Consider the following 24,975-nt stretch of genomic DNA (forward strand, 5'->3'; position numbering starts at 1 on the left):
TTTCTGTGATGCTACATATGTACATATAACAGAAGTAGATGTACTGTTAAGTTCTGCTGAGAGTAAAATGCCAATGTATTTACTTTCAATTGGATGTTTTTGCTTGTTGGGGTTAGTGTTGCACGGTGTACCGATACTTGAAAGGTACCGCGATACCCTGCCGTTAAAAACGGTACGATTCCTCCGTTTCATTAGTATCGGTACTTTAAGAATGACGGGGAAAAGTACTCAATCAATCAATCAATGTTTATTTATATAGCCCAATATCACAAATGTTACATTTGTCTCAGTGGTCTTCACAGTGTGTACAGAATATCAGTATGACAATACGACACCCTCTGTCCTTAGACCCTCACATCGTACAAGGAAAAACTTCCAAAGAAAACCCAGTTTAAAGGGAAAAATGGGAGAAACCTCAGGGAGAGCAACAGAGGAGGGATCCCTCTCCCAGGACGGACAGACGTGCAATAGATGCCGTGTTTAAATTGAAAAGATAATACATTTGCAACATAGGTAGTCCAAATGTTTGGAAATGCATGTGTGTATAATAGGAAGATGAATCCACGAGGATATCCATCCAGGACCTATGATCCAGGACCTCAGCCACGACTCAAGATCCAGCGCTCGCGATCCAGGACACAGGACCGCAGGGTCATCCATGACTCCGGATCCCAGCGTATATAGACACCAAAAAGAAAGACATTTGGGGAAGCTGGGTTAATCGGAACATGAGTGTACACGGGTATAGACAGAGAGAAGGAAGAAGTAAGATGTCCCCCGACAAACTAAGCCTATATCAGCAAAACTAGGGGCTGAATCTAATCAGCCCTAACTATAAGCTTTATCAAAAAGGAAGGTCTTAAGCGCACTCTTAAAAACGGATAGGGTGTCTGCCGCCCGAACACAAACTGGAAGCTGATTCCACAAATGTGGAGCTTGATAAGAAAAGGCTCTGGCTCTCATTGTACTTTTAAAGATTCTAGGAACAACCAACAACCCTGCATTCTTGGAACGCAATGCCCTAGTAGGACAGTAGGGTATAATGAGTTCTTTAAGGTAAGATGGCGCCTGCCCATTAAGGGCTTTGTAGGCGAGAAGAAGAATTTTAAATTCTATCCTGTGTTCTATAGGGAGCCAGTGTAAGGCAGCCAGAACAGGAGTAATGTGGTCCCTTTTCCTAACTCTGGTTAGTACACGAGCCGCAGCATTTTGAATCAGCTGAAGCGACTTGATTGACTTCTTGGTACTCCCTGATAATAAAGAGTTACAATAATCCAGCCTAGAAGTAACAAATGCATGGACTAGTTTCTCTGCATCGTTTTGAGGCAAGATATGCCTGATTTTTGCAATGTTACGTAGATGGAAGTAGGCGGTCCTTGAAATTGATTTTATGTGGGCGTTAAAGGATAAATCCTGATCAAATATAACACCAAGATTCCTTACAGTCTCACTGGAGGCCAAATTAATGCCATCCATAGTTAGTATGTCTTTAGATAATTTGTTTCGTAGATTCTTCGGGCCAAGTACAATAACTTCAGTTTTGGTCGTGTTTAACATCAAAAAGTTTAAGGTCATCCACGTTTTTAAGTCCTTAAGGCAGTCTTGAATTTTATTTAGATGATTAATTTCATCAGGCTTGATTGATAAATATAGTTGAGTATCATCCGCATAACAATGAAAGTTTACAGAATGATTCCTTATAATATTGCCTAACGGAAGCATATATAATGTGAACAAAATAGGTCCGAGCACTGAGCCCTGTGGCACTCCATGGCTAACTTTGGTTTGCGTGGAAGATTCATCGTTAACACGTACAAACTGAGAGCGTTCAGATAGATAGGACCTAAACCAGCCTAAAGCAGTTCCCTGTATGCCAACTAAGTGCTCTAGTCTTTGCAATAGGATATCATGGTCAATAGTATCAAATGCAGCACTAAGATCGAGCAAAACAAGAATAGAGACAAGTCCCTTGTCTGAGGCTATTAGAATATCATTTGTGACTTTAACCAGAGCTGTCTCTGTGCTATGATGTGTTCTAAAGCCAGACTGAAAATCTTCAAATAAATCATTGTTTTTTAAGTAATCACACAACTGTTTTGCGACCGCTTTCTCAAGAATTTTTGAGAGGAACGGAAGATTAGAAATAGGTCTATAGTTGGCTAAAACCTCTGGATCGAGGTTGTGCTTTTTAAGAAGCGGTTTTATCACTGCTACTTTGAATGATTGTGGAACATAGCCTGATAATAAAGACATATTCATAATATTTAATAAAGAAGTGCTAATTAATGGAAAAACTTCCTTCAACAGCTTAGTTGGAATTGGGTCTAACATACACGTTGATGGTTTAGAAGAGAGAATCATTGAATGTAATTGTTCAAGGTTAATGGCTGAAAAGCATTCTAGTTTACTATCTAGTGTAATATTAGAACTTACGATTCCGGGAGCTGTTGATAACACTATACTGGTCGAAGGCAAGAGGTCATTAATTTTGTTTCTAAGAGTAACAATTTTATCGTTAAAAAAGCACATAAAATCATTACTACTGAGTGCTAAGGGAATAGAAGGCTCAATCGAGCTGTGGCTCTCTGTCAGCCTGGCTACAGTGCTGAAAAGAAATCTTGCATTATTCTTATTCTCATCTATTAATGAAGAGTAGTAGGCTGCTCTCGCTTTACGCAGTGCTTTCTTATATTCATTGAGAGTAATATGCCAAATTAAACGAGATTCTTCAAGTTTAGTGGAACGCCATATCCTTTCAAGTTGTCTAGACTTTTGCTTTATTTTGCGGGTTTCGGCATTATGCCATGGAGCTAATCTATGTTGTTTTATTTTCTTCTTTTTCAAAGGAGCAACAGAATCTAATTTTATTCGCAGCGCATCTATAGCACTATCAACAACATGATCAATTTGGGGTGGTGTACATTTTGTATAAGTTTCCTCCCCTACATGCAGACATGCTATCGAGTTAAGTATTGGTTGAATCTCTTCCTTAAATGTGGCTATAGCACTAACAGATAGGTTTCTGCTGCAAGAGCTTTTGACTAATGCTTTGTAGTCTAGTAACAGTACTTCAAAAGTTACTAAGAAATGGTCGGATAAAGCAGGATTATGCGGTTCGACTAATAGTTGCTCAATTTCAATACCATAAGTCAGAACAAGGTCGAGAGTGTGATTATAACGGTGGGTTGGTTTATTTACACTCTGACAGAAACCAACAGAATCTAATATAGAGTTAAATGCAACAGTAAGGCTATTTTTATCATCGTCAACATGAATATTAAAGTCACCTACGATAATTACTTTGTCTGTTTTAAGAACCAAAGTTGATAAAAACTCAGAGAATTCTGATAAGAATTCTGAATAAGGACCTGGTGTACGATACACTGTAACAAATAAGATTGGCTGCAAAGTTTTCCAGGTCGGATGCGTAAGACTAAAAATGAGGCTTTCAAAAGAGGTATAATTACATTTTGGTTTAGTATTGATAAGTAAACTTGAGTCAAAGATTGCTGCAACTCCACCTCCTCGGTCCGTGCCTCGAGCAATATGAGTGTTGACATGGCTGGGTGGAGTGGCCTCATTTATGCTGACATATTCTTCATGTCTCAACCAAGTTTCAGTGAGACAGCATATATCAATATTATAATCTGATATTAAATCATTTACCAATATTGCTTTAGATGCTAGAGATCTTATGTTTAAGAGACCACATTTAATCTTCCTGTTTTGTTGCACTGTAGTAGTTGTTACATTTACTTTTATTAGGTTATTATGTATGACACCTCTATTAGGTTTTACCTTAAATTGTCCTTGGGCAGACACACACACACCGCTAATATTGGGTATTTTATTGGGTTCGGGATTCCTATGGGTGACTGCCTAGGAGAGAGCGCAGAGAAGCGTGTAAGACTGCGACTCTGCCTCCTGGTCTCAACTCCAGTTTGTCATGGATTAAGTCCACAAAGCCCTGAAATGTTTGCCGAAATGAGATCTGCACCTTTCAAAGTAGGGTGAATGCCGTCTCTCTTAATCAGACCAGGTTTTCCCCAGAAGGCTGTCCAATTATTTACGAAGCCCACATTGTTTGCTGGGCACCACCAAGACAACCAGCGCTGAAATGATGACATGCGGCTATACATGTCATCATTGATCAGATTGGGGAGGGGACCAGAGAAGATTACGGTGTCCGACATTGTTTTAGCATAACTACACACCGACTCCACATTAAGTTTTGTGCATTCTGATTGGCGTAAACGAACATCATTACCACCGACGTGAATAACAATCCTACTGTATTTACGTTTATCTTTAGCCAGCAGTTTAAGATGCGCCTCAACGTCGCCCGCTCTGGCCCCCGGAATGCATGTGACTGTGGAGGCTTCGGTCTTTAAATTCACGTGTCTCATAATAGAGCTACCAATAACCAGAGTTGGCTTCTCAGCGGGTGTCTCGCTGAGTGGGGAATATCTGTTAGATACGTGAACGGGTTGGTGGGGACCTGCGGGTTTCGCGTTATGCCCCTTCTGAACAGTCACCCAGCCTCCCTGCTGCTCGGGAGTTGCCGGGGGACGGCTAAGAGGAGCTACATTTTGCCGGTCCGCACATGCTAACATGGGCTTTACTTTAACTGAGTTACTTTCTAAGATGCGGAGCCGGGCTTCTATGGCTATGATTCCTGCCTCCAACCTAACAACTATACTACATTTAACACATGTATCCTTACCAGTAAGGGAGGCCGGGAAGTAACCAAACATGAGACAGGAAGAGCAGGAAATAGCACCAGAAGGTGGGGAAAGAGCCATGGCTAGCTATCAAGCTAAAGTAGCTACCGTTAGCAAACCCGAAAAGAGTGTAGGCAACTGTGGAGTTACAGTCGCTAAGAGAAGGAGAGTTGTAAGTGCTTAAGCTGTAGTAACGTGTGATTACAACGTCAGGCAGTTGCCGTGATCAAGAGTTTTAAAACGATCGATTAAGTTTAAGTTAATAAGCTATCAGCAACAGAACAGGCACACGGGATACCCGGAGATGAAAACAACAACAACCGGAAGTTACAACGTGCAACGTGCTCACCGCAATAGGTTCCTCCTTCCGCTCACTCCACTCCACAAGTATCCACAACACACAAACTGATCCTGCTGTAACAACACTTCACTCCCGTGAAAAAGCGCCGTTTTAATAAGAGCCGTGTGTGTTCAGCGATCTGCTTCCACTCCCTGCACTGCAGCCGTGCCTGAAGTCCCGCCCCTCTCAAGCACGCTCTAAGTCCCGCCCCTCTCTCGTGCACGCGGCCACGCGCTAGCTGCCAGAGCATGTGAGAAAACGAGAAGCATGGCTGCAAGTGGGAGTGCAACTACCGCTGCGCCTCGGCTTGTTGACAGAAAAGACGCCAGAAGTCTGTGAACGGGCCGTTCAGGTGTTCAGAGCAGAGCTCCCTGTCGGAGCGGCAGAGCGTGATGTGCACTGAAAAGTGTTTCTGTCGCAATATTATCGTTGAGCAAACTTAACTAGCAAACTAGCATCACTATCTGCTAACGTTAGCTTTAGCCTTCGTTTTCTATTAGTTTTTTTCATAGGCTATAAACGGAGGTGGTATAAGTATATATCTTGTACTTGAGTAAAAGTAGAAGTACCCAGGTCTTGTACTTGAGCTAAAGTAGAAGTACCAGAATGTAGGAACAATCCTGCAATCAAAATGTTCCCAAATAAAAGTACAAAAGTATTATCATCAAAATATAGTTAAAGTAGCGACAGTAAAAGTAGAAGTACTCAGGTCTTGTACTAGAAGCACCAGAGTGTAGGAATACTCTGTTACAGTAAAAGTAAAAAGTAGCGACAGTAAAAGTAGTCATTGTTTGATTGGTCCATTTCAGAATAATATATATGATATGTTTTATAATGATTGATCATGAAAGTGTTCTCAAAGCTGGTGAAGGTGCAGCTAGTCTGAAGTACTTTGTAGACTGCAGGGTAGCTGGTGGAGGTGCAGCTAGTCTGAAGTACTTTGTAGACTGCAGGGTAGCTGGTGAAGGTGCAGCTAGTCTGAAGTACTTTGTAGACTGCAGGGTAGCTGGTGAAGGTGCAGCTAGTCTGAAGTACTTTGTAGACTGCAGGGTAGCTGGTGGATTTACTCCAGGTGGAACTAAAGTCTGATTCAACACTTGATTAGATTTCACATCATTCATCCAGATCTGTGAAGTAACTAAAGGTATTAATACATGTAGTGGAGGAAAAGTACACCATGTACCTCTGAACTGTAGTGGATTAGAAGTACAAAGTAGCAAAAGAAACATTGAAATACTTAAATAAAGTACAAGTATCTCAAAATTGTACCCAAGTAGTACTTGAGTTTATGGACTTAGTTACTTTACACCAGTGGCTATAAAGATAGAAAGACTAAGCCTTGCACAGAGGCATGAAAATACATTTTCAAAATGCTCAACAGTGCTGCCAAAATGTTAAACTCACTGCTACACAATTAAAATAAATGCTTTTATATATTTCTATTAGATGTGACTCTTTGGCGTTTCTGTTTTTAGTAACTGCTGCTTTAGTTGTTCTGACTGCTAAAATCATCTGTTATTCCTAATTTTAAAGCCGATATTCCGTGGGGTCGGGGGCTCGGATCCTTGTCACCTTTTTCATACCTGATGAGTTTGCATCCCTGATTATATTTAAGACTGTTTCCCTTTTTTTAAGAAAAGTATCGAAAAAGAATCGGAATCGCAATTCTTGACTTGGTATCGGTATCGAAACCAAAATGTTGGTATCGTGACAACACTAGTTGGGGTAAATGTTTCATCTCAGCTGAAGGGCATTTCCCAGTTCCTTTTAAAACATTTAATCCAAAGGGGTTGAGGTCAGTCCCTCCCGCTTTATTCTCTTTATCTTGTAGTTCATGTCTGCACACAGGTTCACAGTTCACCAGTCTGAGAGCAGGGCTGTCGGAGTTTCAACTCAAACATTTTAAATTCAGCAGAGAATGTGTACACCGCAGGTTTTGTATTTCGTACCAACTAGTTTTTGCCGAGCAGTCTCAAAGTATCATTCTAAAATTGTCAAATATTTCTTATATTACTTTTAAGTGGATTTATTCAGGGGAATACTTTGCATTAATACTGTCATATTTCTTGTTGCACAGAAAGATCATAGCATATGACTCATTAACAGTTAAAATGTATTCAAACTAATAAATAAATCATAGGTCAAAAATCACCCAGTATTCTGTCTGCCCACTAGCTGCTACAATCACCTCCTTCTTGCATGTTCCCGCAAACTCATCATTTCATAAACAGTGACATATCACCTCACACGTAATAGGCCGCGCTGGAACAGCGTGTACAAAAAGGAAGGACACACCCACAAAGCGAAATCACTAACAGATTTGTGTGGATGTTGCCCGATCTTGACATCAAGCAGAATAGAAACATGTGGCACAACCCTTTGGGAGAAATACCTTGCCAATGCTGTTTTTATTATTTTGTCCTCCTTATAAGACATGTGAGACATGACAAATCACCATCTCCTCTGAAAAGATTTATGCAGGTCTAGGTGTACCCGCAAGCTGATCCTTATCTGAAATGGCAGAGCCAATCTCCCCTGATTCACTCCTAAGTGGTCCCTGTTTATCACTCAAAGTGAGGTGGTTGTCAGCCAAGAACTACTTCTCTGTGTAGGACTGAAATATTTGCTGTTTCTTGAGAGCAGTAGTTGGGGGGGTAACGTTCATTCTAATAAAACTCAGAGCCGTGGGCTTCTAAAGGACATGGTTGTAGGCTGCTATTCCCTCTACGTCTAAATATAACATACTTCTAATCCTGCAACGTGTGAATCCAGCCCAATCTGCCTATTGTCTGGGTGGTTACCAGAGGGAGGGTTTTGGATTGGCTGGCTTGTTATATGGTGGAACTTGGCACCCATCTCTCCTGTTAATTTTATCTCTGTGTACATACTTCTCAAGGCAGTGTTTTATCTGGCTGAACGGGCTTTGTTTGGTCTTGATATCTCTTACCGCAGCTTGTCTTTGCTTTATGGATTTCTGGCAGCTTCTTTAAATAAGTGATAATGCTTAGCAAAACACTCACCTTGACTCCTCTGTGAATGTTTGTCATGTTTGTCTTTCAACATTGATGTTTTATTCACCTTAGTCAATCCTTCTGACAGCATACCTTTTATTTATTCCATCCCATTTAATGGTGTTTGTTCTACTTAACATTGTAATTAAATACGTCTTGGCATTGAGTTCATTGTAAAATCAAATGCGGCTTTTCCTAACATCTTGCACCAACCTGAAAGGGCCGTCTAAAATGAACACACTCCCTTATGCAAAATGATTATGTCCTAATTGTCACAGGCAGCTGTTTGTTCTAATAGATTCTGGATGCCATTGTTGGAGCAAGTTTCCAATAATTAGAGTCATGTGGAGAGGAAGCTTGCTTTTTGTAGAGCTGCCAACCTTCCATAAGTGGGCTCTTTCTTTTGCTGGAACCTGGACCTTTTTTTCGTGCATCCTCAAGTAATTGGAGAAACAGCTGCCAACACTGTTTGAGAACAAGAGATATTTAGACTCCTTGAAAAGTGTAGGCAAACATGGCACATAGAACTATATGATTTTGCCAACAAGGTATCCTTCTCCTCTCTGTCTTAGGAAATGAATACATCCGCATGAGGAGTGGACAAAAAGCTCTTTCATACCGAACCTTAGAAATATACCTCATCATTTGGCAGCACAATATGCACTGCTGGAAAAACAAGATTAATTGAAAGGAGTCCTGCATAAAATATTTGCAGATTGGTCAGAAATGTGTATGGTGCATATGAACAGATACTGAGCTCTTTACTGTTTTATTTTCTTAATATAATCAACAGCAACAAAAAGCATTTGTTTTTGAGTTGTTATCTCACACAGGTTGAAGGTTGTGTGCGTTTCTTTGACTGCATGCCCTTTTACTCTTTATTTCTCACCTGTCTTTTACTTGGTGGCACACACTCACTCACACACACACACACACGCACACACACACACACACACACACACACACACACACACACACACACACACACACACACACACACACTGACACACACACACAGTGATGTGTGTGGCCTTGGGATCTAGATGAATCAAGTAAATAGAATAATAAGCTAGCTGTTTCAACATCACAGCATTGCAAACCACTCCGTTGTGCTTTCAGAGTGCTAATTGTGTGGATTTAGGTTAGTCAACCCTCTCTGATAGTTTTTAAATGAAGCTTTTTTGTGCACTTAGTTTTTGGCAGTTTGTCCTTCATTAGTGGCAGACTTTATTTCACTCTCCTGCGCTCCAATTTTCTAAGCCTTATTTAGTCTAATCAAAGAACAATAAGCGGTAAAGTATGTTCACACAGAGACATCACCTCCTCCTGAGCTTAAAGGAGCGTGTCTTAATAAGGTTTTTTAATTCAGGACTTGCCTATTGCTCTTCTTGCTACAGCGATGAAGAAAATCAAGATAGTTATATTTGCTTTGAAAAAAAATCTCTTATCAGTTTGAATAATGGGATATAAAATTCACCGCAATATCCAAAGCTGAGGGCGTAATTATATTTTATGTGTTTTATGCTCCTATACAGTGTGAGGCAGTATGATGCTACTGAGGGAGTCATGTGAAGACAGGAATTTAAGCAACAGAATATATCACTATGACAATTTTACCGATATTACCTCAAAGCTATGTCGGATCGCCTCGCTCCTCCATTTTTTTGTCAAAGTAGAGGGAAATGATATGACAAAAACTGAAGAAAAATATGAAATCAGTGGTATCTACAGAACCCACGGTGCCTCACAAAATGAATGAGTGTAACTGTGCGGTTTGTTTTCTGGAGGAATCGCGAACATGATGGCAGACATCGCTCCCCACACAGGATTTGTTTTTCTTTTTTAAGCTCCGAAGAAAGGTCGCAACATGAACTTCTGTAAACCACCAGAGAAATCAAAGAGGCCTGCACCTTTCAGAAGAAAATGCCCACACTCCTGTGATCTCCAAGACTTTACAAATCAAAGTCTCAGCCTCCACACACATTCCACTTATTTTGTGTCTAAACTGGGTGAGAGGGAAACTAGGACATAGTTCAACCTGTTAATACACATCCAATCTTTATCAGGACGGGAAGTTGCAATTATAAATCTTTTACTGGATTTAATATCTGGAAAGTAATTCACTAAACTCAACAGGCCAGAAATAATTTTTGGGTTATGAGGTCACTGTTTCAATTAGTGCCCCTAGTGAAGGGTGCCATTTTGCCATATTTTATAACTAAAAGCAGTTGAAGATGATAGATGCAATGGTTGTTATCTAACAATAACCTCTGATACAATTCGGAATGGATTTCCCTTGTAAATACCATCTCACATTACTCATTTACCCATAAACAAGGACTGTCTTTAGGAGTAGAGAGAACAGTTATAAATGATTCGTAGTTTTATACCGATGTGCATTCATCTCAGGAACGACAGGACTGGATTTGAAATACTCTCTCTCTGGTGGCCAATACATTTGTCAGTGTTTTGTTGAGAAAAACACTAAAGACAAGCACTATCTGAGGTCAAATCTCAAACGTTGGATTGACGATGACATTGTCTTTTTACAAGGTTGGTCATTCCCTTAGCTGATATAACCCTGCAGTGAGTTACAGTTTTGAATGCCAAGGTATTGCAATCTCATGTGTCCTGTATCTCAATACAATTGAGAAGAAAGGAATTTCTAATGTGGTAACTTTTTTTCCATTTACCACAAAGAATCAATGTGTCTATCCAGAAAATGTCCTTGTAGCTCATAACTCACTAGAATATATGGCGATGGAACTTCTCTCTATTTCAAACAACGTCCCTGCAAAAACTCTTTTGATAATGTTCTATAAAGTTATCAAGAACACCTTGATACTTTTCAATGTCATATTTCAATGCTGTGATCACCAATCATTTCCTCTTCATTTGACTTATGGTGGAAGCTAAATTCTCTCTCAACCTGGACATTTTATTTTATTTCCAACCTTTTTTTCTTCATTGTATTACTGTACTTAGTATTTGAGTCATTACACAATCAAGGGCCCTAGAAAAATATGTTGTTTGATAATTAGAACAATTATCTTTATGGTGTTCGTCCTTTCTAGTGCTTGGGCCTTGAATAGGAGACTATAGCCGTGACCTTCAGAATAACAGCTCCCCATTGGCTGGAGCCAAACATCAGCTATTCCTTTTTCACTCCACAAACTTGTCATGTAATGATTTGTAATGTGTATTGCACTCTTAGCTACACTACACTGTTTTATTTCCTATTTGTGTACACCTTTTGCACATTTTACACAGGGGTTTCTAACAGAACCTTTCTGTTTGTTGGGTTGCTCCAGACGCAGCGCCGCGTGACGTTCCATCTTCCAGACGGTTCCCAGGAGAGCTGCAGTGACAGCGGGTTGGGAGACCCGGAGCCAAGCAGCACGGCCAGCACCACCCTTCCCCTTCCCCTCAGCTTCCCCCAGGAGGAGTACTATGAGCAAACATCACCTAACAGCCGCACCGAGGGAGATGGAAACTCAGACCCTGAATCTAGTGAGTACTTTTTACTTTTTACTCAGACAGCAGGCGCATTATGATATTTAGTTTTTCTCATTTTTTCTAAATGTTCCGTTATTTATTTTGGCTGTTTCAACATAATGTAATTTACAAGTGGCCATCTGTGTTGTTATGCAGTAAAATAATTTCAAGGGATTACAGTTGTGTTAGTCATAGGAACATGACTTCCTTCCAAACTTTTAACAAGATACAATTTTCATTAAAACACCTAGTAACAAGCTACTTACACATAAATATGTCTGCTACATATAATGCTTCTGTGAGGTCATTCTTTAGATAAGTGGTACAACAGTTTTGTTGAGTTCTACTTATTAAGATTTAAAACCAAAAACCCCTCTCATTCGTATTAGAAATGCAAATAAATTGGATTTAATCAAAACAAGCTGCAAATCTGTTGTCAAGGCAGTGCACAAATAATATTAAGGGTGTAACTTGCACGACGGTGCATTTAATATCGACAATTTATTTTGCAAAAATGTATTTTTCAAATATTGTAACATACTCAATGGGGGAATTATTCCTCTGAAGTTGAGACTATTTTGCTCAAATGATTCAGAAGACAGCTGTCACTGTCTGGCTCACTGCCCAATGACGTTCTACATAAAAAAGCCCCATTGAACGATGGGAACCACAACTCTTTCCTCATACATAAACAACAATAAAAAAAAAATCATGGCTCAAATAACTGGCTGAGTGGAAAAAGAAATGTGATTAAGACACACAACAGAGGACCCTGGGTGTTTCCACCAACCATAGTGTGGATCCAAAGCCCGTGAACCAGCAGCATGCCAATGATGCTGCTGAAATGATTTTGCTCCACCTTAACATGAACAAGGCTATTCTGAGTCCCCTATCACTGTCCTTGTCACATACCAACCCCCTCCATTTCAGGCTCGGTATTCTAGTCCTAGTGGGTTAGATTTTATTTTCTGGAGGTAACCCTGCACCATATATTACAGGCTTGGTGGAGGCTCATATATGTGTAGACCTTCACTCCTCCTGTGGCCTGTGTGTATCATTCCTAGAAATGCATTAGCCATTGCACAGAGTTACCTGTCAACAAAAACAAGTGTGTTCTTTTCTTATTCTATCCGGCAGAGAAACCATCTATAGGACAGGTAGAAATAGATTGCTTTGCATACACCTACGTGCAGTATAGCCATTGTGTCATAGTTGTAAGTGAGACAACGGCCCATGGTGCATCTGCCTCCACAGCAGCTGTGTTGACAGGTCTGGGGCATGGGTGTCAGTGAGAGTGAGAGTGTGATTGTGAATGCATTTATTAGACATTAGACAAGATGGGTGACATCCTGGCGATAGATTCCTGTTCATTTACATGCAATGGTCCGCTACATATGTCATTTTTATATTTATTTTCTTTTTATATTTTATATTTCTGATAAGAAGATATTACAAGTTTACAATATTCACAACATAGCTACACACAACCAGCTGACCTCAATTCCCCACAGACACACACGCACACGCACACGCACACGCACACACACACACACACACACACACACACACACACACACACACACACACACACACACACACACATATTTGCACACCAGGCACGTGAATAAACACACATATAAACACCTACATCTAATGATCAAACCTTTCCTTCCTCAGCTGTTCCCTTTTAATATATTCACCACAGTGACAGAAGTGATTCATATATGTGATTCATTCACATACAGAGGCAATTGCTCATCATCTCATTAATATTCAGTGACATAAACATCTCCTACTTCATAAACTTACTCAAATACTGCACTTATTACCCATTTTCACTCTGGGGTAATATTTGTTGAAGTGGATTAGTTTTAGATAGAAAACCATGCTAATGTAGTACATGCATGTGTACTTATACAAATTGCTGCATTATAAATCAGAGTGTGAGTGTTTTAACAGACTAACTGAGAGAGTGTTTAAAATTGGTAATTGGAAAAGTCAGTTTAGTTATTTGACCACAATCCCCCTAGTAATACTTTGTTGTAACGATATCCCACCAAATTATATTAAATGTAATTCTTACTGATAAAACCATAAAAAGGTGCCTTATGGCATTTGAGGGTTGAGTAAACACCATAAGAAGTGATATGATTAATATTATCCCTTGTAAAATATATGTAGAAATATGCAGTGTTCATATTGCTTGAGTTTCCAGGCTGCCAAGACATACAGGAATGTAATATTTAATATTTCTATAATTTAGGTAAATTGACTTTACACCCCATATATTCTCGCCTAAAGTCAATAAAGGTCCTTCATTTGCTGTTAGATGCCACTGATTTAACACATGCTCGCACACTCTCGCACATCACTTGAGTGAGTGAATGTCGCCTGGCTCATCTGGCTTCATTTTCTACTTCCAGAAGTTAAAAGATAAACCCTGACTCTGTGCTGCTCAGTTTAAAAAGAGAGATGGGTCCTGTGGATGTTGACCGTCTCAGACGACAAGTGCGTTGGTGACAGATGGCGGCCTAAGATGGATGCGATTTGGTTTTATCAATGAGCACCAGGCCGGCAGGCGGTGGCAATCTCGCATTATGTCGACTGCATTTGTAAAGCAGAGAGAACTAGAAAGAGTGGAGAGGAGATGGAAAGGCTCCAAGTGAAGAGGAATAAATAGAGCTGAGAGATTGAAATACTTAAAAGCCATGTTGGTAGAAAGAGAATTTCAGGAGTCAAACGTGGTATTGTTTCGTAAAGGTGCCTCAGCTTGGACCAGAATGTCAACTTGCACTGAATAATTGTCCGTGCCAAAGGCAAGCCATGTGGCCTTCTTATGACAATGAATTTCTCAACTCCTCTTTAAACCTGCATCTTTATTAGACCACCCACTCTTGAAATAAAGTTCATATGACATTTTATGTTTCTATTATTTATGAGTTAGGCGGCTGTTCATTTTATGGGCTCTTGCTCCCCCCTCCAGGCTTACTTCACCACCCGCCATCAGTCTTTCTGATTTTCGCCTCCTTTGTCACACGATGTTCCGAAGGTTTTGATATTTCCTCCTCTGTCTCGACAAATAGATAAAAGCTGAAAATTAATATCATTAGCATGTGTGTTTTTATGTCCAACCCCCCTGCGTCTTACAGCTGGCTTTTACAGAACTGCACATCCAGAACAATTAAGCATGATGAATTGTACCTGTCCCTTTGGGCTAAATTGCAACACTTCATCAACACATCAAAAACAAGAATGCATAATGATATGCGATGCATTTCTTCCCTCGAATATGAATGAAGTTTTCTTTCAGCTGATTTTCTCTACTGACTCAGTGGCATCCTCTGCACAGTATTAAAAAGAACCGCCTTCTAGGCATCTGCAGCACCTTTTCCTAGATTCACTAAGTGCTCGGTTTAATTGTAAAAGTAAAAGAAAGACGTTGCTAAACATATCTTTTCCGATCCATGTTGGCTCACAAACTCCTCCTGTGGATTTTAGTTTTTTGTAAGTATCAGTGGCCTTGTTCTGATCCGTGGGACTGCACTTGTGATCACTTAAGATTTGCAATTGAATTATTAAATCCTGTGTTTTTATTTTTATGTTATTATATTTTTTTCAATCTGTTCTTGACCTTATGAAGTCCTGAAAAACATTATTTGTGCATGATGGGAATCATCATGTCATGAACGGCAAACAGAACTAAGCCCTCAGACAAAGTGCAGCAAAGTGGGAGCAAATCCCTGAGTCTAAATCCTTCACATTTTTCAAACAATACACAATTTTGTTCTCTGGGCGATTTGTAATATACTTATTTCTTTCTCCTGTTGTCAGAGCTGAGGGATTTAAGAGCTTGTGCTTTCCCCCACTTACAAGCAGCTCACTACAGGCAGTTTTGAAGCACTGCATTAGTCTTCAGAAGAAACATGAAAAAGCTGTACAATATAATGCCGTATCTTAATCTGTGGCATATGGCTTTGAAATGACCAGCTTACACCTTGTCTGTCTAAGATCTAAATCTGCTATTAAAATAAGCCAATCCGTTTTAAACACTGCAAGTATAATAAGATTACAGCTTTAAATGTGCTACAGTGTATTATAAAGGAAAAATGTTTAACAACAAGGAATCGCTTCATCAAATAACTAGATATTAATCAAATATGTTGTTTGATTTTTAAATGACATTTAACATTGTCCAAATTAGTTTTTAAGGCTTTAAAAGTAAACTATGTATAATTCCTAATGCCTGCAGACAAATAATCTGATTAAAGGCTTGCTGAGTTCATACTTTGTGTTACAACTCTTTGATTTCAGCACGTCCAACATTTTCATAAAAGCTCTCAGACTGAGTTTCCAGTTGACTGATTTACAACTGCACGTTTTCACTTCTGTTGGAAAAGGCCACTTGACTTGATCTAGTGTACAGGGACTACTTGAAATCGTAATACTTCTCAAACACTGACTCTACCCAGTATGTCTGGCTGCCAATACCAGTGCTAAGATTGGAATTCAATCTGCCCGTGAATAAAGTGATTTCATGAGGAATCCTAAAAGAAGTTGCATGGTGTTGGTTGGAACTCTTAGACAAAGCGGGACCAACCATCTTGCAAAACTGAAGCGCTACATTTTGTCATACGAGCCAATAGTTTAGCACATCATTATGTGACGGCAACGACGCACGCCATCGTGTTCAGTAGAGTTAGCCGCATTAATTATTCATATGAGTCCAATCTCAGTTTCACTTTGAGGGTTCTCATATGCAATTAGAAGTAATGAATGTGCTTCTTAATTACATTCATTTGTGCAAATTTCCATTCCCCATTGAATTTTTCTGTGGAAACATTGTGACACTGACCAATGGCATATCATTTGCAATGTGACTAAATCCACTCAGCATAGAACAATTAGCTGTAATTAGTGTTACAATGTCATCAACGACCAGGGGAAAAGGCTGACATGCAAAGGCGAAGAGGACCCTTGTTCAGAGAGTTTAAAGTCCAGCATTGTAGGAGTTTACTGATAATTGGCTGACAATAGGTCAAAAAGATGATGAACTGTAAGACTGCAAGGCTTGACTTTTTTTCGAACACATATTTTTTTCATGTTAAGTTGGCTGAGCAGGAATTATCTTTGATATGTATGGCCTTCTACACATTTACACACTTAGCACAGCCTTTTACTCCTGCCATCCCATCTCGTCATCTGCTGCTGACAAATGAGCAGCTTCACTAAAGTAATTAAGAATGAAGTACGCTGCTTGAGGGTTGCTGGTGGTTGTTGAGAGATGGGAGGGAGCATTTCTCATTCATTTCACATCATGACCTTACAAATTGTCATGTTATCAGAGATATGCTGGCTGTGACGTGTATATTTTATTCATGTTTCACATAAAAGGGTAATGCAGCCTATTCCTCTTTTTGCAGTTATTTCACAATCTACAAGATAACTTTTTCCAACTCCTTTTTTTTCTCACATAATTTGCAGCAGTTTGCTTCTCGCTATATATTTTCCTGCATATAAATAAATAAAAGCCTTTGTGCCTTCTGGCTCCCAGAACTGTTTACAGCTGCCCCAGTGGGCCTGCAACAGATCTAAATGAAGCAACAGTGAGTATTAACCTACATAGATTGGACCTTTCCTTTTAAGATGATTTAGAATGTTTTTCCTCTCTTTGTTTTGACCGCTGGGGGTCTAGCGCTGAGTCAGAAGGGGATTTAGATGGACTTATCTGTATCCTTCTCAACTGATTGGGATTTGGTGGAAGCGCTCAGTTCTCAGAGGTGAGATGGAGGGGAACCCTTGTTTTATCTGGTTCAAATGCCACACCAGTTGTCTCAGAGAGACAGACGAGCTATTGATCTGAAGGAGTCAACTCGGCTCGAAGAAATCTCTCTCCACCCTCCTTCAAACGACTGAGAAGTGTCATGTAAGAAACCTCCTTTTCCAGAGTATTAGACCTCTTCTCTGTTGCCCTGCCAAAGTCCTCTGTGAAGTTGAGACAGGGGCTTTGCGGTACACACATCTAGATCTATACAGAACATGCTGGGAAAAGATGTTACATTTTGGGAGTAAGGCATTCACAGTTTCAATATTGTAAGTGCTTAATTTCAAAACCTGAAAAATAACACATATAATAAAAGTTTAATGATGACATGATGAGTGTTTAGAGCTGACTTAAAGGTCACCTATCATGCTATTTTTAGGCAATAGCATAGGTCTCAGATATATAGAAATATATAAAAAAACATGTCTATGAAGTGTTTTGCTCAAAATACCCAACGGATCACCCATTCTAGCCATGCCTCATATCCCTCTATTTTACTTCCTGTTTCAAAAGTGCTGATTTTGGGTATAAAGCTTTAAAAATAAAAAATAAATTATAAAAAAAGGAGGGGGCTGAGCCATGGATGTATAATAAGAACTGGATACAACGTGGGAGGCGGGGCCTCCTATGATAGTTGCTCATTGGCGCATGAAGACAAAATGGCCCAACTTTTGAGAGAGCGAAACATCACGAAAGTATTCATATAATCATATAATCCGTTCTTATTGTGCATCCATGGGTAAAGGTAAAACTCATGTAGTACTGAACGCGTCACATGAACGTGCCGGGCGACGCGGCCCCGTGGGTTGGACCCGCGTTCATAATCCCGAGGAAAATAACTCTCAGAATAACGTTATTAGCACATTTTACAACTTGAGGACCGAATGTTTTTAATAAAGGCTATACAAATGTTCATGCTGGGTAGTTTATTTAGTTTAAAAAAAACTAAATAAACGACACTGGGAAAAAGTATTTCCGGGCCCAGCGACTGATACGGAAGTGTAGTACCGCCGTTTACCACAACGGATATTTTCCTCAGAGTCCAGCGCACTTCCTGGGGGCTTGGGCTGAGCTCATGTGGAACCCGGCAGCTACTGTCTAAACTAAATACTGCCGTGATTAAACGCCATATCATGGATTATCAAGGATTATTTCTGAAACAGTATGGAGCTCAAAGGCTTTCTCTCCGGTTATACCACAAGGTGAGTTCCTTTTTATTTCCTGCTTCTTCACACACATGCTCTCCAGTACAGGTTAGTTCTGAGTGTTAGCGATGCTAATGTAAACACCGACCATATTACGTTTAAAACAGTCGGGCATTGTTTCTGATAGCAACTTTCTGATAGTGCCGTGGGTCCACATTTCAGATATTACATCATATCGGATGCAAATCTGGATCAGCTCCGTTGTACCCCCGTTTTTTGAGATTTGGGTACGGAGGAAAAGAGAGGGTTTTATTTTCTGATGCTGCGTGAGTTCTCATTCATAACACTCCGTTCGATGTCTCACTATGGGATGCGCCTCATCGCGGAGCAAACAGAAGCATCAATCTCATTACGCCAATCCTGATTGGCTGGTGATCTTGACGTCAACGTCAGGGGAAATCACCCCCTATAAGTAGCCTGCGCCACGACGCATGCGTCATTCAAACACCTCTTCTCGCTTCAGAGCACATCTCTAATAGTAGCCGGGCTAGCTTAACAGTCCATAGACTGAACCAAAGCTAATTTTCGGTCGACGGGCGTTAGCCGGCTACCCTATTCTGCCTCGCAGAAGAGTATGGTACTAACACACCAGTTAGTATTATAGTCAACCTCGCCGTTCTTCCTCTGGAGTTAAGGTAAGGTTTTGACTTCAAGTTAGCAACACACCCGTTGCTAGCTTGTGTTTTTTTCCCCTCACTGCCGACACCACGGTAGCGAGGACGCTTTTTTCTTCTCTCTTCCACGGAGGAGAAAAGGATTACAGGGCAGGGTTTCCGTTAGCCGGTAATTACCGGTTTTTAGCTGGTAACATTTATTAAAAACTGGTAAATTCAAAACCTGCCGGTCAAAATGTCTGGTAATAATTAGGGAGGCTCCGATAGATCGGCCGCCGGTCATTATCGGCCGATATTCACTCTTAATAGTTTGATCGGTGCTCTCTATAAAGGCCGATCAGGAGAGCTGGATCTGATCGATATGGACATAAACGCGAGTGAAGTATAACCGGACACGAGAGAGAGATCAGATCAGCTGCTAAGTCTGACCGAGACATGCAGCTCTGCATAATCACCTGAAGCCCCGCCCTCTGTTTAGCGAGCTGCAGGAGCTGCTTGAGAAACTGACGTGCTGTCAGGAGAGAGAGAGGGGAAAAGAGAGGATCCGTTTCTCCCGTGTTATTATTCAAATGTAATGTAAACTTTTGAATAATGTACTTCATCTACGACAAGTAGTTTGTTTGAATGTAATAATTATGTTGTTTGTTGTTTGTGGAATAATTTATTGAAAAATGAATCTGAATTTTTCGATCTGTTACGATTATAAACTGAAGCAATATAAAAATGAGCCCGTGAACTGAGTTTTAAACTGAAGCATATCTGCTCATAGTCCGGTAATTACCTGCTAACGGAAACTCTGCTACACAACTCTTATTATTATTGAAATATGACCGGTAAGTTTCACATTTGTCCGGTAAAATAAATTCTGCCCGGACATTTGACCGGCGAGAAAAAATCCTAGCGGAAACCCTGTTACAGGGATATTACCACACCAGGTAATATCCTTTGAGAAAAAAGACCCACGCTGTCCTTTTTTCCCCGGAATAAAGACAGATCGGTAACACTTTTTTCTCGACGTACCTGTTACGAGCGGGCCCTCTCCACGCCTCACGGCGAACGAGATGGACGCCTCTCTCCCTCACACCAGAGGAGTCAGGAATTCGGAGGCTCGGCGCTGCGGTTGCGGGTTGAAAGTGTCAGGCACAGACTCACACCAGATCTGTTCGTCCTGCCTCGGGCTGGAACACGCCCAGGAGGCCATTGACAACCCCGGCTCGTGCGGACATTGTGCCCGCTTCACTATGAAGAGCCTCCACCGAAGGTTAGCACAACAAGCTAGCCTGTCGGGACGGGACCCCCTCATGTCCACTGATCTGCCGACCGGCAATCAAGACACGGGGGCGTCCGCCGCAGAGATGGAGCCCCTCACTGCGGTCTGGGGCTCATCGACAGCGGCACCCGCAGAACCGGAATCCCGCGCCATATCAGGCCGAGATCCGGTGGCGGCAAGAGACGCGGGAACGGGGCCCCACGCTATACCAAGCTGCGGCTCCCGGCTGGACCTCACCATGGTTTCACCCGCGGAAGATGTCCTAGAGTTAGACTACATGGAGGACGAAGAGGATACCTCTGAGTTCCTCCTGTCTGACTCGGATGAGCAGGAAGACGACATCTTCATGTCATCGGCTCAGGCTGCAAAGCTGGGAGCGATGGCTGCTCTCCCGGGCGATAGCACACCAGCTTCGCCCTGTCTGAGCATGGACCTGCAGGCCGTGTGTCAGCGCGCCGCGTCCAGGCTAGACATCCCGTGGCCCGAAATGGCCAAGGAGACCTCCAGGTCCCGTTACGAGGGGAAACTTTTTTCCCAAACAACGAGGACAAAGAGGCAACTCCTTCCGGTCTTCCCGGAGATGTTGGATGAGGTGTCGGTCTCGTGGAGAGACCGGCCCTTTAGCAACAAGGCCCCAATCCAGGGTGCCTACTCCCTTGACTGTGACGGTATGGAGAGGCTCGGCCTGCTCCACATACCACCTATGGAACCGCTGGTAGCAGCCCACCTCCTACCGAGGATGGGCCAGCCACCAAGCAGGAACCCCACGCTGCCAGCAAAAACGGACCAATTCCAGTCCACTATGACTGAACGGGCCTACAGAGCCGCAGCATTGTCCGCCAGGGCTCTGAACGTTTCCTCGATGCTAACCGCGTACCAAGCGGAGCTCTGTGAGGATATGTCGAGCAATCCTGGACCGGCCACTCTGGACGAGATAGCCGCGGTCACAGACATTTGTCTCTGTGTCCAACGCTGCGCCGTCCAGGCCACGGGCAAGGTAATGGGGATCATGGTGGTGCAGGAAAGAGCTAGATGGCTCAACCTCACCAACCTCCCAGACCGAGAAAAGGAAGATGTGCTTGACATGCCCATCGTTCCCGAGGGGATTTTCGGCTCCGCTCTTGCTTCCATGTAGAGGAAGTGCGAGTCGAAAAAGAAGGAAGACGAGGCCCTCCACCTCTGTCTCCCTCGAAGGGTCCAGCCGCTGCCTTCGCAACAGCAGCCCTTCGCAACAGCAGCCCTTCGCAACAGCAGCCCTTCGCCCATGCTGCACCGAACTCTGCTAGGTTCAAAGTACCAGGACAGCAGAGGTCACAGCCCGCCCGAGTCCCCAGCCCAGGCAGGAGATGAGGGCGAGTTGGCCTAGAAAATCTCCGGTTCCGGCTGCAGCCCAGGCGCAGCCAACCCAGAATTTCGGCCAGCAGGCGAGGAAGAAGAAGCGAGCGGCCTGACAGCCCCTCCTTCTCCCCTCCGTGACAGAGCTGGAAGTTCTTTCCCCGGCTCTAAATGTGTCCCCGCCGCCTCGAGAGATGCCTCAACGTCATCCTCAAGTCCGCATAAAACACATGTCACATCTTTCTTGTCTGAATAAACCATTTTCCGCTGACACATCCAGGCTTCGGCCAAGGGCGCAGCTCAAAAAAAATGAAAAGAAAGACAATAAACAGTCCGTTAACTATAAATCCCCTTCTGAGAGCAGCTACGGCCTCTCTCAAAAAGCGGATAATAAACGGGTCTGTGAAGGCACCACCGTCACGCGCATGCGCAGTGCCGGCTAGAGCTGTAATGGACAGCCCGCCAATTCTTCCCCTTTTGAGAGCAGCTACGGCACCTCTCAAAAGACGGATTATTGACGGGTCCGTGAAGCCACCGCCACACGCATGCGCAGTGCCGGCTGGGGCTTTAAGGGCAGCACCGGCACGCGCAGGCTCAGTGCCAACTGGAGCCGTGAAGGCACCTCCGTCACGCACATGCGCAGTGCCGGCCAGAGCCGTAAGCGTGACATCCCAGCTGGCTCTAAGGAGCATACAGCAGGAGATACTCACGACGTCTGCCTGGGCTTCTCAAAACAGTTATAATTGATCTGTTTTCACAAGCCCAGAGAGAGTCAACCCATATTCTGGAGAGAGAGGTTCTCTCTCTCCTAGAAAAAAGGGTTTTATCTATAAAGCCCGCCGAGCGGAGTCAGATTACGGAGGAAAATGTCCTCGTAAAGCACCCACTCAACATGGGCCTCATAATAAAACTAAACCCGAACGCCACGGCGTTCGGGTTTTGGTTATTATGTAATGCGTAGTGGCACTACACCCAACTTTTCTAGTACGGGACGCGCCTACGGGTGCCGTCCTTTCACGGAAGGTGGTCACCACGGACGCAGGTCAGACAGGCTGATAGGGTATTTACGAAGGTCGCCCGGTGAGTGGTCCCTAGAGCAGAGACTTCCAGCGGGCACACATAAACTACCCGGAGCTTTTAGCGGTGTTCCCCACCCAAAAACGCTTCCTGCCTTCTCTCAGAGGACACCATGTCCTCGTGAGGACAGACAACACGATATTGTGTATGAACCGCCAGGGGAGGTTGCGTTGTCTCCAGTCACACACACTGGCACACAAACTGATCCCTTGGAGCGGCAGACGTCTCCTCTCTCTGAGAGCGACACAGGTACCGGGAGTGATGCACCTCGGGACAAAATTACTGTCAAGAGCTGCACCACTCTATGCAGACTGGACTCCACATCCAAGGATCGGGAGTCCGCTGTGGGTGCGTTACGGCGGAGCCGCGTTAAGTCTGTTCGCAAGAGGAGAAAATGCTCAATGACAGCTGTTCTCTTTAATGCACGATTTAAACGCACTGTTAGGCGGGGACGCACTCGTACACGATCGACCTCCGGGTCCTCTGTACACGTTCCCACCCCTGGCTCTGATACCCCTAACTCTGGCCAGAGTGAAGGAGCAACGCCACACACTTACTCTGATGTTTCCACCCTAGCCCGCAATATACGGGCTGGCGGAGATATATCAGCTGTTGTGCGGGCAGCCATGGCAGCCCCCACCACGCAGGGACAGATTGTCTCAGGCGGGGGGGGGGGCGATCCTTTACCCACGCCCAGAGCGCGGGGCACTATGGGCCTGACCCATGAGTGGTACAATCTGAATACAGTGGGACTCCCTCAGAAGGTGATAAACACTATTCAGAGTGCGAGAGCTTCCTCCACCAGGTCTCTTTACGACTGTAAGTGGAGGGTGTTTGAGGAGTGGTGCCTTCAAGAAGGACACATCTCTTTTCAATGTCCTGTCGGGGTGATTTTATCATTCCTACAGGACTTGATCGAAAAACACAGAGCTTTCTCCACGATCAAGGTGTACCTGGCTGCTATTGCTGCATGCCATGTGGGCTTTGAGGGTAAGACGGCTAGCCAACATCCTTTGGTTTGCCGTTTTATGAAGGGAGCGCGCAGGCTCCTCCCTGTCTCCAGGTTGCTGGTGCCCTTATGGGACCTGGCAGTAGTTTTAAATGGGCTCAAAATGACCCCATTTGAACCCCTGGAAGGAGCTGACATGAAACATCTGTCACTGAAGACAGTGCTGTTACTGGCCCTGGCATCCGCTAAACGGGTCAGTGATATCCATGCACTGTCTGTACATCCCTCATGCACTCAGTTCGCCCCAGGGCAAACGAGAGTGTTGTTGAAACCCAACCCTGCCTTTACACCAACGGTGGTTGGTTCGTGTACCCCAATTGACATTGAGGCATTTCCTCCGCAGCTGGTTTCCTCCGGGGAGCAGCAGCAAAATCTATTGTGTCCAGTCCGGGCTTTGCACACATATAGGGACAGATCAAAGGAGCTTCGTCTTAATGACCAACTCTTCGTGTCCTGGGCTAAACCTCACAAGGGTAAACCTGTTACTAAGCAACGACTATCCCACTGGATCGTGGAGGCGATTGCTTTGGCCTATACGAGTCAGAATCTGCAAGCACCTTCGGGTCTGCGGGCTCACTCGACTCGAGGCCTGGCTACATCCTGGGCTTTGTTCAAGGGTGTTTCCATCCAAGATATCTGTGCAGCGGCGAGCTGGTCCTCGCCGCTCACTTTTGTCCGCTTTTACAGGCTAGACGTCTCCGCTCCAAGCGTGGCCCGAGCAGTGCTGGGCACCTTGTTGAGTCGGGACTCCACCTGTTAAATTCTGGTTGATCGGTGATCTTCGAGATAAGCTCGTCTGGCAATACGGGAGCTACAATATCCCATAGTGAGACATCGAACGGAGTGTTATGAATGAGAACTATAGGTTACTTACGTAACCCCAGCAAATCACCCCCTTATAGGGGGTGATTTCCCCTGACGTTGACGTCAAGATCACCAGCCAATCAGGATTGGCGTAATGAGATTGATGCTTCTGTTTGCTCCGCGATGAGGCGCATCCCATAGTGAGACATCTCACTTCATGTTGCTCTGAGGCCTGGGGTTACGTAAGTAACCTATAGTTCCCCGACACACCGG

At 43.2% G+C, this 24,975-nt stretch overlaps 1 protein-coding gene across 1 annotated transcript in view; it reads left to right on the forward strand.

Annotated features, from left to right (window-relative positions):
• The window catches only part of pcdh11 (protocadherin 11), a 150,166-nt gene that overhangs the window by 86,302 nt on the left and 38,889 nt on the right, over window positions 1-24,975 (forward strand). The window contains exon 6 of the mRNA XM_034092901.2: window positions 11,384-11,582. Coding sequence (XP_033948792.1) covers window positions 11,384-11,582 — 199 coding nt within the window. The remainder of the gene's footprint in view (window positions 1-11,383; window positions 11,583-24,975) is intronic.

This window comes from Pseudochaenichthys georgianus, chromosome 10 (assembly GCF_902827115.2).
Source record: "Pseudochaenichthys georgianus chromosome 10, fPseGeo1.2, whole genome shotgun sequence".
NCBI classification, from domain to species: domain Eukaryota; kingdom Metazoa; phylum Chordata; class Actinopteri; order Perciformes; family Channichthyidae; genus Pseudochaenichthys; species Pseudochaenichthys georgianus.